The sequence below is a fragment of the Lygodium microphyllum genome, chromosome 2, assembly GCF_053477565.2.
Source record: "Lygodium microphyllum isolate KBCC chromosome 2, Lygodium_microphyllum_v1.1.10, whole genome shotgun sequence".
In the NCBI taxonomy this organism is placed as follows: Eukaryota; Viridiplantae; Streptophyta; class Polypodiopsida; order Schizaeales; family Lygodiaceae; genus Lygodium; species Lygodium microphyllum.
The window spans coordinates 9928714-9948320 of record NC_141136.1 but is presented as its reverse complement, the minus strand read 5'-3'; the positions used below and the strand labels follow the sequence as shown (position 1 = coordinate 9948320).

Sequence of the window (19607 nt, the reverse complement as noted above, 5' to 3'; positions counted from 1 at the left end):
TATGACCTTCCTCATCCAAATCCCACTAGGTCCTTAGTGAGACCATAGAAAAAGAAGGATCAAATTTTGATCTCTGTTGAGGGAGGGCATAACAGCCAACCAAATAACCTTAGTTAACATGACCAAAAAAAAGGGGGGACTTGGAACCAGCTGCCATTCATAAGTGAGCTAAGGTTGATTACACACCATGATGTGGACAACCATTTTGCGAAAAAAAGAGTGTCCATTGACAACGTGTCACGTTTGTACAGGGCATGATACTCATAGATGCTCGACACTTTTACGCGGGGTATCGCCCCTGTCGAGAAAATCGTCCATGCGAGCCAACAAACTAGTGTGCATCAAAGCCTTAATACCACTAAGCCATTCCCGCTGATATGTAAAGTTTCTTGCTGTCTAGCGTGTAAACATAAGATAGGATGGATTGCATGCTGCCCCAGCCGTCCGAGGTAGTGTGTACGCGCCCTAAGTGCCCACTTTGTACCCTTGCTCAATGATTGGGAATTTGCATGGGGGCGTTGGCTGCCCACGAGAGGCACGTTTCCTCCTCCTTTCCCACCCACTAACAGGCTATAAAGACCTCTCCCTCTCTGTACAGACGATTGCCTCCTACCTCCATCACCTCGCTCCCTTCGCTTTCCTTCTCTGTGGACCACTCCGATTACTCTGCAGTGACCAGTCTTCGGCCTCCACCGTCAACTCGCTCCCTTCGCTTTCCTTCTCTGTATGACCGCTTCCCTTCGGTCACATCCGATTACATACAGTCTTGCACCACTCGCACAGCCTCAACAACCCAGAAGCTCCATATGTCGTACAGGGCTCTAGCCCGCAGCCGGCTCCCTCCTCCGATTATCCTGCGCCGACTGCACGACCGTTGGATTTCGCTGAGGTAGCTCCTACAATACGGCATGACTATACTACTGATTGCTAATCACTGGTATTGACTGCAGGATAGCGAGATACTATACCCACAACACCACTAAGTATGGCTCTCTGATTAGTACGATATATAACCACAATAAGTAGCCATCGATTAATTATACCCATCAACTCTCATGCCACTCCATCCACATTAATCTCACTAGCCTGTACAATCTGTTCTCTCTCACACTGCGCTAGTTTTGAAACCTAGTAAATAGATACATTAGTCTACCACTAGGCGCTCTGCGCCTCCGGCGCGGATGTGAAGCACAAATGTTTTAATTTGTTCACACATTCTTCCACTTAGTAATGAATCAAATAGTCTTGCAATTTTTAAACTTCATTATAAAATCTAACAATTTAATACAATAACATTGATTATCTCAACCATAATAATTAGAAAAGATAACTGAAGCAAAAGTGATTTTTAAATATCACTGAAAAAATTTCAACTATAACAACAAGTAAATGGAAAATAAAGTATATAATGTTTTCAAAAAGATAGTTGTACTGTCAAAAATCAACTATCGAAAAGAAAGCTTTCTCTTCTTAGATGAATTAACAACAGTGGATCTAGCACAGGGAACATATGTGGGTGAAGCTGCGACACGCTCCGCCCCAGATTGTGCTGCAACATCTAAAAACGAAAAAAAAAGACTTTAAAAATAACAATATTAAATTTATAAAGCAAAACATTAATGAAAATGGTAAGGAAGTATTACCTGGGGACGTGATATTATTGGCTTTAACATTAGTAGAGTAGTCGGCGGAATTTGGATGAAACTGATGCAAAGTTACAAAACATGATAAATCTTGAAACTCCCATTTACTCCAGTCATTCGGTATGTGTCTAGTGTGGGACCGAGATATGAAGTTCTCAACATCTGTTTGTCCAACATAGTAGCATTAGATCCATCCAAAATATAAAATTTCTATATATAAAGGAGTGTTTCCATTAGTAAATCCATCATTGGGTAATCTTTCGATTAACCTAGCCAAAGTTCCATGGATAATATCATCCGTAGCAATAGTTCGCAATGCTTCTTGAAGTCTCATTTGATAAGGAGAGGCACGATAATATTCGAATACTATTTGGGCCATCTATTAATAAAATTTAGAAAACATAAAAATTAGTAATATTGATCAATTTTTTAAAAAAGGAAAAAAATAACTTTACAATATTGAAATTAGAAGACCAATTTAGAAGAGAAAAAGAGTTTATAATGCATATTGTATAAAATAATTTTATACATGATAATTTCTCAAAACTTATTTTTGTATAAATGCAAACAAAATTTCATAGAAAATAAGTCAAACATGGTTTTATTCAAGGAATATAATATTTCAAAAGAGCATGAGAGATTAAAACATTTCATTTTTTGTTAAAGGAAAAAAGTTGAGCTTACTTTTCTTTGAAAACCTTAATACTTAAAAAGAACAGGAGACGGTAAAATAGTTCATTTTCTGAAAATATATGATTAAAAAAGAATAAATAAACTTTGATGATATTATACCAAAAATTTTATGCAAATATAATATGAGAAAAAAAACATTACAGTTATGATAGAAAGTTCAAATAACTTTTTATGGTAGAAATAATTTAAACACAATGTTCTCATATAGTAAAACAAACATACGTTTAACTCCACATAAAATCATGAATATCTATCCATACATGAGAGATGATTAAAACATTAAAGTATTAAATCAGAGAAAATAAGTCAAACTTGCTTTTCATCAACGAAGAACTCACTACTGAAAAAGAGCATAAGAAAGTACAACACTACATTTTATAGATATGTGAACAAAGAAGAAAAAAAGGCTTTGATTGTATTGAAATAAAAATATTATGCAAATATAATATGAGAGAACAAAGATTACACTTTTGAAAAAATAGAGGTTATAATACTTTCTGTAAAACTTCATTATATGCAATATTGATGGTACCATTTACCATGTCCTCTTTTTCATTAATCAAGACTTTCAATCTATCCGGAGACTTTTCTCTTGAGAAAGCAACATAGAGTTGACCATGAGTAAAGACTAGGGTTTTTAGATATATCCCCAAACATGATAACATTTGGCCTTGAGATTTGTTGATTGTCATTGCAAATGCCAAACGGACTGGGAATTGCAAGCGTTTCATTGAGAAAGGAGTAGTTGGGATGAAAGTTAGCCTCGGGATAAAAACTCTGTCACCAATATTGGTCCCTGTAATTATCTCTACATCAATGACCTTGTTATTGAAAGCCTTGCATACCAGCCTAGTACTATTGCATAAACCTTTAGAAGGATTCAAGTTCCTGAGCAATATTATTGGAGCATTTACTTTGAGCAGCAAGATATGAGGAGGAATACCTCCACCGAGGTCAAGGGAATTTAGATATTCCACAGAATAGAGGAATGAGTTCTCCTCGGTTCTATCCACAGAATTAGCACTGTAGTATTGTTTAACCTCTCCTGACATCAGCTGCAATGCATGATTGTTTATCATTTCCACATCATTGTTTCGAGGTGCAAGAATGGCACGTCCACTAAAGAATGTTTTGTAATCAATTACACAATTCATTTCACAATAGACAAAATTGATCAAGTCTTGCATAGATCCTCCCTTTAACAACAATGCAGGTGGAATTTGCAATATATTATTAGTATGTGTCAAATCTTTTCCATCTCTAATGTCTTGCAACCATGCAACAAACTAATCCTGATCTGATGCGACCCGCATATTCTATGTAAGTTTCAAAACATTGAAATATTGCCATAAATTGGAACAACATATAGCAGCACCGACACTACCCTTTGGTACAACATGTAATATTTGCCTAAAATCTCCACCTAGTAGAATAACTTTACCACCAAATGGCATATCACATTGCATTATATCCTTTAAAGTTCTGTCCAGTGCCTCAAAGGTATTACGATGCAACATAGGAGCTTCATCCCACAAAATAAGACTTTCCTCTTTTAACAGTGCTGCAAGGTGACTTTGAACAGGTATATTGCATGTAGAATTATTATCTGCTTGCAATAGAATTTTGAACTTTGAATGGGCAGTACGACCATGTGGCAAAAGCAATGCAACAATACTAGAGGATGCTGTAGCTATTGCAATGCGACCTTGACTGCAAAGCTTTGCAAGCAAACATTTGTATAGGAATGTTTTTCTAGAACCGCCTGGGCCATCTAAGAAAAATGGTTTACCCAAACCACTATCAATAGCATTCATTATTACCATAAAATAATTTCTTTGTCCATCATTCAACAAAGCTTGCATTGTTAAGAAGGTATTCTCTTGTTCTACCTTATCATATAGTTGTTCATCAAGGATCAAAGGATTTGTGTACTCTTGCATTTCACCTCAGGCAATCCATGATACTCTGCCAAATTGCGTCCATGTTGATCTAAAAGTTTTTGAATATGCATCAATGCATGATTATTGGCCTCATCTTGCATATCAACATTTCACCTATTTTGCAAGGAGAGTCGATGTTTTATATGCTTTGTCAGCGGACCTAAGAACTCTTCCCATAGAGCCCCAGGTCGAGCAGGCGAACAAAATACCAAGATGGATGCAAACAAATTTCTTAATTGAGCACCGGTTTGCATCAATGCAGCTTCACGCCATTCATTATTTGTTTCCAACATTCCTTTTGCAATGCAAGCCTCCTTAAAAGTTGAATATACCACACTATCAACTGTACGCAATGCCTCAAAGGATGTGCACCCCTTGCATACAGTGAGTAGTAGGTGCAAATAGTATTTTTCTCCACACGTAGGTGAAACAAAGTATATTCGACCACATTTGTTTCCTTGCTTTCTCTTTGTCCACATTTTTTGCGTGCATTCCAAACCCAAAATATTGGAAAGTCTTGATAGAGAACCGTGTTAGCGTCAGGGTGCAAATGATTGCATGTAAACCATTCTGTGAGAGTTTTTTTTTTAGCATTTTCATTTTGCACCCCATCACAAATGTTATCAGAGTCACGAAAGGAAACAGTATTCTCTCCAGGTAAATGTATTTGCAATCGTTGAATATCGGGTTTCTCATCATGAAGTTTGAATTCAAATATTCGCCAACATGCTTCAGAAGCTGAAATATATCGTGCATCTAAGTACCTCTCAATCTCATCAATATTTTGTGCATCAATATTTTCTGTGTCAATATCATTGGATTCGGAACCACGCGTACTTGTAAACTGAATGGTTGCTCGATCATGGCCCTTATATACATATTTATACAAATATTAGATAGTTGCAATTGTCGAGCAAACCTCAACATTTATGTGAGCACTATACTTGGAACTCAAACCAAATCCTTTATACACTTTTCATCCACCATGCAAGCACTTTTTGGATTGAACTCACCACACCGGCCATGTATGTTACATTTAGTAATAATTTGATACAAATCCGAAAACCTTTCCTTATCAGGTAGCTCAGCGCACACCAGTCTATCATAATGATGTGCTTCTAGTGGCTTAAAGCGTGGTTCTAATATCAAGAGCGAATGTGAATGAGGCAAGCCTCTCTTTTGGAGTTCTATGACGGACACATATCCAGCAACTTTACCAAACAGCTCCTTTTTCACTAACGACTGCATCATGTCCTTATGTTTCAAATGAAAAAATCTAGCAGTTAAATCTGGTCGATCATGTGCAATTTGACCAGGCAACAAAGCATCTGTAATTTCAGACCACTTAGGATTGCATGTCATGGTGATAAACAAATCAGGTTTTTCTTTGCTACGCACAATTGCCATAGCATCTTGATATAATTGGTACATGAACCTTGGTCCACCTACAAAGTTAGATGGCAATACTATTCTCCTGCCCACACCAATCCCAACGATATTAGTATCAACTGCATCTGAACCATTGACCATATCAACCAATCCCCTATACATTTCAACTCGCAATGTTGCTTGATTACGACAACACCAAGCCAATCTACATTGTTCAATGCTACAATAAGTATCGACAATGTATTGTTGTAGCAAGCGACCACCACACAAAAGACATGCATTAGTATCATCTCAAATCTGAAGTTGAAAAGTGTAATACTGCATTTGAGTGACACAATCCCCTATACATTTCAACTCGCAATGTTGCTTGATTACGACGACACCAAGCCAATCTACATTGTTCAATGCTACAATAAGCATTGACAATGTATTATTGTAGCAAGCGACCACCACGCAAAAGACATCCATTAGTATCATCTCGAATCTGAAGTTGAAAAGCGTAATACTGCATTTGAGTGACACAATCTTTATTTGCAAGATTATTGGCATTAATATGAGCATCCATAAATGCATATGGAACTTTAGTATGCCATCCATCCTCTCCATTTGGAAAAAGAAGAACATATAACAATGGCATATATGCCTTGTGTAAGTTAGAAATATAAATCAAATGGCCTTGTCGTGTGCGAACTTGAATGCTACGATGATCAAGTGTATCATCATCACCTTGTTCAGGCATGATCGCAGCAACCCCACTTGCAGTGGGAACTGAATATCGTCTAGAGGTGGATCGATTTTGAAAAATGGACATTCTTATTTCTATTGATGGATTGCGTTGCAAGCTTGCACCAACTGCTATAAAGGCATGTGCGTAAGCATTGTGATCATGCATCATTTGTTGAAGCTCTTGTAGTAAGTCTGGCAAAAGCCCAGGTAAAACCCCCATGTGATTCAATAACTCATGATCAGTGTCATAAATATAAAGTTGTGCAAACTTTGGTATTCATTGTCCATCCTCACTTGGCAATAGGGAACCTATTCGGTGATATATTGATCCATGAACTCGAAAAGTATAACCATTTCCATTTTGAGGCAAAAGCTCATCAATTTTTGCACCCATTGAAACAAAATCCAATGCGCTATTATAAGCATGTATATTTTTTTTGAACTCTCTACTTTGTGGATGTGTGCCATCAAGCAAATTACATAGAGGTTGTGGTGGCTGTTGTAGAGGTGGTAAAATTACTTTCCCTTCTCTACAACAATGCTTTCCAATCGAAGTTGTATGCATTGTTTTAGTTTCACCGTGCCACAACTTAGCCATGCAATAGTGACAAACCTTGCAAAGGGTACCAATTGTAGAATGACATATCTATCGGAGGATCCGACAAAAAGTTATTGAAATCCTTCGATATGCTAAGAGAACTATGCGTTGGATAATGAACTCATGCGATGATTCAATAGGTTCAACATTGTAGAGAACCTATTGAGGCAAACTCTTAGAGATGTGACATGCACATCGAGGCAAATGCTCTCAGGTGCAAGCACGCTTGAATTCTTTTGAGCTAGTAATTCACACACTCGATCCTCTATACGATCATTGCTCTTAGCAAGGTCTCGCAGCTTTTCTGCATGGTCTTCCAAAGCACACCGTGGCTAGTGCTTGTGAACCAACTCATAGATTTCTCCCATATAGCCCTTTATTTCTTCTATCTTGTCTTACAAAATTATCCCATCAGCCAAGCCTCCTTCATATTTTTTTGCCAAGATTTTTTCGATCCTTTGAAGGCGATCACCAAAGTTTTGACAGAAGGAGTTCGAAGCTCTTTGATGTTTGTTTAAACTCTTGATTTGCTTCTTAATTGCATTCAATCGATGCATGAGCTTTAGGGATACGACGGAAGTGTTGTGTCCTTTGACATGTTTGAGGGCACGCCGTACTAACTTCCTCCTAGCCATGTCTTTGACTTTACACACATTCATTCATGCATTGGGAGTACACAAAACAATGTCTGGTACATGGACATTATTTCTTGCATCAGATGTTTCAGCATGCTCCATACTGCCATGGTTACACAAAGTATTAAGAGATCACACACACACACACACACACACACACACACACACACACACACACACACACACACACACACACACAAAGAGAGAGATATTATCACACATCCTCTTCATAACACACTTAACACACATTCATTTTTAAATGCATAATACACATTAATTATTAGCACATATATACATATGAATACATACTATTAATACAAACATAATAATGTTATCACACATTTATACTAAAATACATACACACATTAATTAATAACACACTTAAAACACGTAATACACCTTAACAATGTAATGACACACATAACACATTAATTAATAATACGCATAAATACATTAAGAAATTTTATTAACACACTTTCATATCAAAAGAGATGACATGCATACATTAATAACACGCATAATACACATTATTTAATAACACACATTCATTTTCAAATGCATAATACACATTAATTATTAGCACATATATACATATGAATACATACTATTAACACAAACATAATAATGTTATCACACATTTATACTAAAACACATACACATTAATTAATGACACACATAACATATTAATTAATAACACGCATAAACACATTATTTAATAACACACATTCATTTTTAAATGCATAATACACATTAATATTTAGAACATATATACATATGAATACATACTATTAACACAAACATAATAATATTATCACACATTTATACTAAAACACATAACACACATTAATTAATAACACACTTAAAACACGTAATACACCTTAACAATGTAATTACACACATAACACATTAATTAATAACACGCATAAACACATTAAGAAATAATATTAACACACTTTCATATCAAAAGACATGACATGCATACATTAATAACACGCATAATACACATTATTTAATAACACACATTCGTTTTCAAATGCATAATACACATTAATTATTAGCACATATATACATATGAATATATACTATTAACACAAACATAATAATGTTATCATACATTTTTACTAAAACACATACACACATTAATTAATGACACACGTAACACATTAATTAATAACACGCATAAACACATTAAGAAATAATATTAACACACTTTCATATCAAAAGACATGACATGCATACATTAAAAAAGTAAACATCCAATAAATTAAAATATTGCAATTTTAACTTTTATAACTTTGAGAGAGAGAGAGAGAGAGAGAGAGAGAGAGAGAGAGAGAGAGAGAGAGAGAGAGAGAGAGAGAGAGAGAGAGAGAGAGAGAGAGAGAGAGAGAGAGAGATGCCTACATGAATGCTTAAATGAGACACATGATCAAAGTGCTACAATTTCAACTTTCTAATTAACTTTATGAGAGAGAGAGAGAGAGAGAGAGAGAGAGAGAGAGAGAGAGAGAGAGAGAGAGAGAGAGAGAGAGAGAGAGAGAGAGAGAGAGAGAGATGCCTACATGAATGCTTAAATGAGACACATGATCAAAGTGCTACAATTTCAACTTTCTAATTAACTTTATGAGAGAGAGAGAGAGAGAGAGAGAGAGAGAGAGAGAGAGAGAGAGAGAGAGAGAGAGAGAGAGAGAGAGAGAGAGAGAGAGAGAGAGAGAGAGAGAGAGAGAGAGAGAGAGAGATGCACCTGAGAAGTATTGACGATGATGAAAGAGTAGAGTTGATGACGAAAGCAAAAGTACAAAAACTGCATGGAAAAATGAAAATCATGTTAGAGAGTAACGTCAAACATATTTAAGTGCATCATAAACATTGGCAATGTAATAATGCACATTAATTATTAACATGCCTACACACATCCCCCTCTCTCATTCTTCACAATGGCATGCACACAACACACACGCACGCACTTGCACACACACACACACACACACACACACACACACACACATCTTTGCAGAAGTGTTTTCTATGTTTCTCTACACACATTTCTTTACAAACCAAACCAACCCTTTTTGAGTGAATTTTGTATGTTCCATTAATTCAAACAATTTGCATTTTTAATTTTGTCAAAATAACCTTGTACCTCATTATTCAAAAGCATTGAGTTTTCTCTTTTTAAAAGAATAAATTGGATGACATTATACACCTATGTGTGTATGCAAAAACTCACCATACACACATACATGCATACACACACAACCCTTAACCACACACACACACACACACACACACACACACACACACACACACACACACACACACACACACACACACACACACACACACACACACACACACACACACACACACACACACACACACACACACACACACACACACACACACACACACACACACACACACACACACACACACACACATTTCTTTGCAGAAGTGTTTTCTATGTTTCTCTGCACACATTTCTTTACAAACCAAACCAACCCTTTTTGAGTGAATTTTGTATGTTCCATTAGTTCAAACAATTTGCATTTTTAATTTTGTCCAAACAACCTTGTACCTCATTATTCAAAAGCATTGAGTTTTCTCTTTTTAAAATAATAAATTGGATGACATTATACACATATGTGTGCATGCAAAAACTCACCATACACACATACATGCATACACACACAACCCTTAATCATTAAGAAGAACATGGAAGGCTGATAATGCTAAGAATGCCATGCGAGGAATGATGTATTCATCCATAGATCAAAAACTCAATGAGAGACAATAATAATGAAGAACTTTTGCACTTGGATCTTGATAAAGGGTATGCAATATACAAAAGCCCCTCAATGTTATTAAAGGAGAGGTCCCTGCACACAGCAAAATAGTTGTAGACCACTAATTCCAGACAGTAGCACAGAATAGTGTGCAGCTAAACTGTGACTTACAAAGATACTTATTGAACACTTTCCAGATAGTAGCACAGGCAAGTGGTGTGCAGATGGGATGAACTAAATTGTGACTTAGAGAGACTCTAAGCTTGAGCAGTCATCAATTTCATCCGGAATCTACCCACTCACATTGATCGTCGGAGCAGCAGCGCGGGCAGATGATAATCGGAGCAGCAGCGTGGGCAGATGATCGTCGGAGTAGCTCTTTATATAGAGCTGGCTGCTGCGCAACTCGAGGTGGAGAGTCGTCGGCCGAGGAGGGTCGTCAGGTCGCCACGCAGCTCGAGGATGGTCGTCAGGTTGTCGATTGAGGAGGACGCAACTCAAGGAGGCGGGGGTGCAGGTCGACGCGAGATTCGTGGCGAGGGGGTGCCGGACACATGGCACCCCTATGATAAGTCAAGGGGAGGTCGGGGGCTACCACATGGCAACAGCCCCCGACCTCCTCTTAACTAATAGTAAGGATGATGTTTAAAGAGAAGTTGTGCAAAAAATATCTACGAGGCCATGTAGTAAGCTGACCCACAATGTGGCAAATGTTTTGTCAAGAGACATCGTTTCCAAATTCTTTGTGAATGTAGGTGGCATTGGCTATTTTGCATTCAAAAAGTTGCTTTAACGAGCGTGACCCGTGAGGGAATAAAAAGTTCAATGTCTTAAGGGGTGTACAACATGTACATACAATATATCATGCACATTCATTGTACGTAGTAAAAAAACGAGCAAAAATATTTTGAAAATTTCCTTCTTTTAGACCTAGGTGATATGCTTGTATATATATATATTAGTGAACCCTTGGCAGTACTCCTCCAAAAGTTTAATGTGGAGGCCCTTTTCTTGCTACCAATTCAAATTCTCTAGAATTTGTATGTAGTACTCATCATTCTTCGTTAGGCTACTAAAGTGTTTGGGAGACTTGACACTTGGATCTCTCTAGAGGAAGCCACATCTTTGTAGTGTTGGAGATTTGAGTTATTCCAATGATAAACAATAAGTATCAAGGGCTGCTCAGGATCTTGCACACTAAGTCCTAACCAATGAATAGTAATAGGATGGTGAAAGTTAATATGCATACTCTCTAACATAGCATGCATATATAATGAGAGAGCTTCTTTCACTTTCCACAAATATTTTGCTAACACATACCTCATTTGGAAATCTTTCATTTGCCACTCTCATTACTTCAACCATGCTTGATGCACCATCACCAACTAGCGAATGATACGTGTGATTGATTCGATCTAGAAGAAAATTTTTGATGGTCGGACAAGATGGATTGAGCTACTTATGTAACTAGATATCTTTAACTCTTGTTACTTTGTTATACCAATGTAGGCTTGATGAATAGGTTAAATTCAAACATCTCATGATTTGCATGGTCTCTCCACACATGGATTCTTGCCCAAATAGTATGGAATTTAAGATACATGAAAACAAAAAATCAACCACTTTTACACATCAAATCTCTCTCTCTCTCTCTCTCTCTCTCATTCACACAAACACACACACCACATATACAAAATATCTTCCAACAAAGAAAGCAAAAATATATGAAAGATCTTCTATTGTTTCTCTCTTTCTCTCTCTCTCTCTCTCTCTCTCTCTCTCTCTCTCTCTCTCTCTCTCCCTCTCTCAAGCTTTTTCTACAAGAAATAATGATAGCAAATAAAGAAGATAAAAACCTTGTGAAGCCATGACTTTCTTTTTCTTTCTATGTGGAAGAGAATGTGTATATATGGTAAGGAATATATATATATATATATATATATATATATATATATATATATATATATATATATATATATATATATATATATATATATATATATATATATATATATATGTATGGAAATTGAGGCAAGGAAGCCCTTATCTCAAACATTTTCCTACACTCACTTGAGGCCTCTACCATTCTAGGGTGAGATAAGACAAGGAAATCGTTAACCATGGCTATTGTTTGCATTGCTAGAGGATTTATCAAAATATGTGTTATTATGACCATTTGCATGTGCATCAATATATGGCAATGCAACTATCTATTGGATAGTATTTTACCTATCGTAAAGATAAGTCTTGATAGGCTCAATTACTTCCTTCATTAGAAACTAAAAGTGGACACCTACCACATGTGATAACTCTCACCTACCACTATCTTATACTTATATAGAAACCACTTAGTGGTAGCTACATTAGCAATAAACTAGTAGTGGATAGAAGACTAGAGAAATAGCATTCTTGTATAGTGTTCATTCTTGCATTCTATTCTCTAATATTATATTAGAGGAATTCTCCAACATGGTATCGCTTTTACTTTCTCTATTCTAGTCCTAACACTCCATTTTCCAACACTATCAATGGTCATAGCAACAAATATTTTGATGAATGCTATGAATCTAAGCCCCAAGTCATCAAAAACTTGGATAAGAGTAATCTCAATTTGTGAGAGTGCAAATTGTACTACATTGAGTAGATCAAAACTATTTGCATTACTAGAGAATTTGACATTTTCTATCAAGTTAGTTATAAAAGTATCAATATTTATAGAAAACTTTATTCATGCCATCAACTTTTCTTGAAATGTTAAGAAGACGTCAACGTAGTGTCCCTCATGTGCACAAAAATAGCATGCATTGTATCAAGTTGGAGTGAAGTATCAAGTTGATCTAACTTCCTAACCAAACTTAAAGTGCAACATCATGTTAAGTTATTTTTCCAATCACATAAATATCTAATTACTAGCATACAAACTCCAAGTAAAACATTGTTTCTTGAAGCACAACATAAGTTCAAAATCATGTTAACACTAGTCTTGTCAGGGAGCAACAAAATTGGCTTAAAGCCACAGAAGCAGCTAAAACAAGATTTGACAAGGTTTCCCTAATACGATAATAACTTTTACATGAGTTATTTAGCATTTATAAGCTTGAAGAGATCTAGATTAATAAAAATGATAAAAAAATTAATGATCCTATTTTATGATTTTTATTTATTTTAAAAACGTCATTACAAAGAAAGCCATAAAAGTGGTAGTTGTTTCTTTGCACTCCTAGCTTGAGGTGCTTCAAAAAGTTAATTTTTTTCCTTCAATTGATATGATACATATATGCATGATTTTCTTACAAGTCAAAGTAGTTGTGACAAAAAATTTGCTGGTACCTCTCTCCTTTGCACACTTCAAGCCTCTCTTCACCCTCCACCCTTCGCAATATTGAGTACCCCTCCACCCGCATACTCTCCTCGTCTACATTGGAAACATTGCTTTCATCATACACTCGCGCAATTCAAGGAGCTGACGGCACAACATACCACCATCAAGGTTGTCCCAGATTTGGATAAAAGATTAGCTATTCAATATCACATATAAGAGTGAATCAACATTTGTGCCTATTTCTGTCATGAAAAAAATTAAAAAATAGGTCATGCACCTGTTTACAATGACCCGACAGGATAAACGTTTGCACAAATCCATCCATCTTTTCTAGAAATCTATTTTCAAAAATCCATCACATCACATGTGGATGGATCTTGCAATCTACACTTCATCTAGGAGATGCACTAGGAGGTATCATGAGCATGCTCTTGGGCAGGCACTTCTCAAAGAGACAGACTATCTCCATCGCTTCCTGCCTTGCGTATTCAATAGGGGATGTCTTGAACTCCTTTTATGAGATCCATTGTACTAAATTCAACAACCTATAAATCGCATCGTATATTTTTGGAGTGAGGCATCCCACGATCGTAGTACAAACTCTCACAAATGGAGAAGCATTATGAACACGGAGTAGATACTAAATAGAGAAATATTGAGGCTACTTGCAACCAATGTCAAACCTAACATATCTTATGCTAACCATGAGATTTCAGCCTTGATAACTTGTCGTCTTTAGAGAAACAAGACCTGAGGGAATGTATCATACCTGCCGGGGTGCAAACAGACTTGATAATTTTCTTCACAATGCACTCTTCTTTAGTGGATAAGACCTAAGGACCATGAATTAGTTGCAAGTGACCATCAGTGCGCTTGACTTTGGCCAAAGTGCCTCCATCTTGCCTACCTCCTTCAAATCCATTTGTGGCCCTATAGTGTCTCTCTTTCCTATGATGTGGTCCCTTAATAAGCTGTGAGAAAGAGAAGAAGATTTTCTGTGTGTCTTACTCACCTCCCAACCAGACATACCCTCTTCCCACCTTCTAATCAGGTCTCTAGGGCTTGTTTTCATGGTGCACCCAACTGGTGTTCCCAAATAGACAAGTCCTACCCAATTTAGCAAGAAATATGAGGGTATTCCCCAAGCTTTGGACCTTGGCACTTCTTGCCCTTGTCCGGGACACACTAATTAATGGCCGTCTTGGGCTACTTACCCGGCCAAAGGTTATTATGTCTGAAATTCTATCCCCCTTTCAAAAATCATTGTCCTCAATGATTAGTGATGGGAAGTGTCGTCGAATCAGAATTTCTGATTCCCATGTAGCATCAGTAACTGGTAGACCCTTCCAAGCAACTAGATACTCGTGGAGAGTACGATTACGCAACCATTTCTCTCTCTGATCTAGTATCTTGTTTGGTCCATAGTCAACAACTGAATCCTATTCCTGCAAAGGTACCATACCATCAATTAGATTATTATCACGTGAGATATACTTTCTTAATTCGCTAACATGAAACACTGGATGAACACGGCATCCAGGAGGAAGTTCAAATCAGTAAGCTATATCACTTAGCTTTTGGAATAATTTTCCACGATCCACAATATCTTGGAGATGACTTTGGACATTTGCCAGTCGATAAACTAGACGACTTGGCTGGTACTTGGAGAAATTTTTTTTCTCCTAATTCAAAGATCCTACTTGACCTTTTCTTATCTGCAAAATGCTTAGTCCTATCAACAACTCGCTGTAACTTGGCTTGAGAAATTTTAATATTAGCCTGTATGTCAGTAAGAAATTCTGCCCACAGTTGGGCATTTCTCATTTGACCTTACTGTACTAGGAAAACTTAGATTCATTCCATAATTTATTTGAAAAGGACACAAACTTGTTGCCTTATGAGGTCTGTTGTTATACGCAAATTCTAATGAAGACAAATGCATATCCCAATCTGTTTGTTTATCAAATACATATGCTCTCAGCATGTCTTCTAGTATCCGATTGACTCTTTTTGTTTGACCATCTGTTTCTGGGTGATCATCACTTGACATGTTTAAAGATACTTTTAAACGACCAAAGAGATGATGCCAAAAATGACCAGTAAACCTGACATCCCTATCAGACACAATGGATGTAGGTAGACCATGCAACCTAAACACATGATCAATAAACAAATCTGCGACTTGTGGAGCTTCCACACTTTCACGAGTGGCTATAAAATGAGCCATTTTACTGAAGCGATCCACTATCACTAGGATAGTGTCTTTTTGTATTTGGGTTGTTCTAGGTAAGCCGACAATGAAATCCATGGAAATACTTTTCCAATTAGATTTTGGAATTTGTAATGGCATTAATAGACATGGTGGCTTCACCCTTTTTGCTTTATTAACTTGACATTGAAAGCATTGTTGGACATATTGGCAGACATCCTTGGCCAACTTTGGCCACCAAAACGTCCTTCTAACAAGCTGTATAGTCTTATCAATACCATGATGTCCTGCACAAGGCACATCATGGTTATCAAACAAAATTTTCTTTCATAGTTCTTGTGCATTAGGAACACAGATCTTGCCTTCTCGTTTAAGAAACCCATTCTCAATTGAAAAGTTCTTAAATGAACTTTCCTTATCAGAAATAACAGTAGGTAATGAAACATAAGTATTTGGTCCATCCCTAATCAAAGAGTCTCGTTCTATGGCTTGATAGATTTTTGCCATTTAAGAGTCCTATAACTGTGCTTCCTTTATTTCTTGAAGCAATGAGCTTTCTAAAATTGTAAAGCTCATTTGATACATTATACAAGATAATGCATCAGCAAAAAACATTATCCTTACCCTTCTTGTATAGAATTTCCATATGAAATTCTTGCATCATTTTAGCCTATCGAGCTTGGTGCCCTCAAAGATCTGGTTGACTACAAAAATACTTAACGGTATGATGATCTGTATAAACTTTAAAATCTGCACCTTATAAATAGTGTCGCCAAATTTTAAGGCAATGAACAATAGCATAAAGCTCGTGTTCATGAACTGGCCAATTCTGTTTGGCTTGGGGAAAGCTTCTTGCTTTCAAAAGCTACATGCCTGCCGGGAGTGCACCTATCGCGATGCTACTTGCATCTGTTTCTAAAACAAATGGTTTCTCAGGATCAACTATCTTGAGAACAGGGGCAGTAGAAACTGCTTGTTTCATAACCTCAAAACTTTCTTGTTGCTTTGATGTCCACACATAGGGCACCATATCTTGCAATAAATATATCATAGGAGCAACTATATACGAGTATGCATGTATAAATCTCCTATAGAATCTTGAAAATCCCAAAAAGGAACGAAGAGCTGTTTCATTTTGGGGTGTCGGCTAGCTAAGTATCACAACAACCCTCTTGGGGTCCATCTTGATCCCATTGGCAGATACAATATGACCTAAATATTCTATCTCTTCTAAACATAGAATCGTCTTGTCTGGGTTAGCATACAGTTTTGCTTCCCACAAGGTTTCAAAGACTGTCACCAAATTTGACTCATGTTCATGGATACTCTTACTATACACAAGCACATCGTCAATAAAATCTACAACAAACTTGCCCATGTATGGTCTTAGTAAATCATTCATTAACATCATAAAAGTAACAAGAGCATTTGTTAAACCGAAAGGCATAATCAAATACTCATATTGACCAAATCTTGTTCTAAAAGTAGTTTTAGAAATATCTTCATCTCTTACTCTAATCTGGTGATAACCACTTTTTAAATCAATCTTACTAAAGATAGAAGCACCACCTAGAGCATCCAAGAGATCATCAATATGAGGCATAGGATATCTATGCTTGACAGTTATTCTATTTAAAGCCCTGTAGTCTACACACATTCAAAAAGAACCATCTTTCCTTTTTTACAAGTAAAATAGGGGCTGCAAAGGGTGAAAAGCTAGGTCTAGTCTTAAGTACTCATCCACCACCTTACGAACTTCATTCTCCTCCTGTAGACTCATCCTGAACGGGGGTCTAGCAACAACAGGATTAGCTCCTAGGACGAGCTCAATCCTATGCTGCACATTCAGTCAATCTTGAGCGCCTTGGTCATCGAGAGAATCTTTGCTTCTTGGAGATCTAGTTCTCTGCAAATCAACAATCATCGGCCCTTGTGCTCAAATCGATAAATATGAGAAGAGAAGTCAATGATAGGTCTCTTCTTTGCGTGCCACTGCTTGCTCAACACTAGGTCAAATCTTGCAAGCCGTGTAATTTCAAAATCCAATCTGTCCTCATAGGACTGGATCTGTACTACAGGGAGGTCAACAACTCGCTGATCCCATGTCTTTGTACCCATCCCATCAGCTAGCTCTACCGAATAATTATATTCTGAAGGAGTACTCTTGAGCTTCAACTTCTTGACGAGATTAGAGCTAATAACATTATGTGAAGAGCCTGTATCAAATAAAATATGCACAGGACATCCTGCCACTATGTCTTTCATTACAATGAGCTCAGTGTCAGCAAACTGGTATCCCTTTTGTGCCTTAGGTGATAACATTGCATCTGGCATAATTGGTACTTTCTTTGTTACTGTGATAGCTAGGATCTGTTCATGATAACCAGAGTCATGTGGAGGTGACTCATGTAGGTCATCTCTCACCTTATCCACATCCTGCATTGGATTAAGCACCATTTGAGTACTAAATCTTGCCTTCTTGGGACAAGCCTTAAATTTATGCTGCCCCAGGCATTCGTAACAGAGTCCTTCTTTCATTGCTTTCTCCCTTTGCTGTGGAGTGAGCATGGATTTATTGTAGGATCTCTCAGCCATAGCAAATACCTTCCTCTTGGTACCTGTCACAGTCTTGATCATATGCACTTCTCTAGTGTCCTTCGCACGAGGAGCACTAGTTGCAACTGCAGGAGTAAAGATAGGGCATGCACCTCTAGTCCAAGGAAATCTTTGGGCCTTCCCATCTTCAAGGACTAATGCAAGCTCCACTGCCTCATTCAAGGTTTTACATATCTCCTTCCTGACAATTGGCCTTAAGGTTTCTTTTAAGCCCATGACAAATTTATGCACTTGCAAAAAGTCAGGAATATGTTCAGGGACCTTTAATAGAATCTCTCTACACTTGTCCACATATTCTTGGACAGAGTAGCTCTTCTGAGCTATGAAGAACCATGCATCTAGAGCCCTTGTCCGCTCATCTGGAGGGACAAAATTATTATAAAACAATGTCTTAAATGCAATCCAAGTAGATGGCTCTACATGATCCTGCTCAATTTTTCGCCACCAACGGTGAGCGGCATCCATGAGATTATATGTAGCTTGCTGTATCTTTAAAGCATCCTCATAAATATGACATAACTTAAAACATTGCTCCCATTTAGAGAGCCACTGTTTCACCGCATTTGCAGTCCTTTGTGCCACTGTGCTGGCTTAAGGTCTTTAAGCTGCCACTTAGCTTTTGGCAATGGAGGAACGACTAAGGAGGAGTCATGTATAACTTGTGTGTCATGCATACATGCATTAGGTAAACTCTCATCTAAAGGTCTCTTGCCTTTATCCAAAGCATTTTGAGTTAAAATTTGCATTTGTTCAAGCAAACTTACATAGTGCCTTCCAAACTAGAAAGATGATTATACACATCATTAGATGAAGAGGGCAATTCGTCATCATGCATAAGAGGTTCTTCCTCTACATCAATGTCATTCAAAGGCATATCTTCAGTGCCTGACATGATTGATTAATTGATGTTTTTTTGTTTTTTTTTTTAGATTGATAATTCAAACCAACAAAAGCAAGACAAGCGTAAATACAATGTACTTTTAGAAAACTGCTATGTTTTCGCACAAGTACTATCCACATGAAGCATACATGTCAAAAGCAAGCATCTTT

At 37.1% G+C, this 19607-nt stretch overlaps 2 protein-coding genes across 2 annotated transcripts; both read right to left on the bottom strand.

Annotated features, from left to right (window-relative positions):
* Positions 1-3652: 3652 nt before the first annotated feature.
* Positions 3653-4276, bottom strand: LOC148039469 (uncharacterized). Its single transcript, XM_087690307.1, has one exon. The coding sequence runs from the start codon at positions 4274-4276 to the stop codon at positions 3653-3655; it is 624 nt and encodes a 207-aa protein (XP_087546433.1).
* A 951-nt stretch (positions 4277-5227) lies between these two features.
* Positions 5228-5806, bottom strand: LOC148039468 (uncharacterized). The gene has a single exon (XM_087690302.1). It carries the CDS (start codon positions 5804-5806, stop codon positions 5228-5230), a length of 579 nt encoding a protein of 192 aa, XP_087546428.1.
* Positions 5807-19607: the final 13801 nt, after the last annotated feature.

Excerpts from the sequence above, each read along its gene's own strand:
- LOC148039468 (XM_087690302.1), bottom strand. The coding sequence starts at position 5,806 with ATGGTCAATGGTTCAGATGCAGTTGATACTAATATCGTTGGGATTGGT.
- LOC148039469 (XM_087690307.1), bottom strand. The coding sequence starts at position 4,276 with ATGCAAGAGTACACAAATCCTTTGATCCTTGATGAACAACTATATGAT.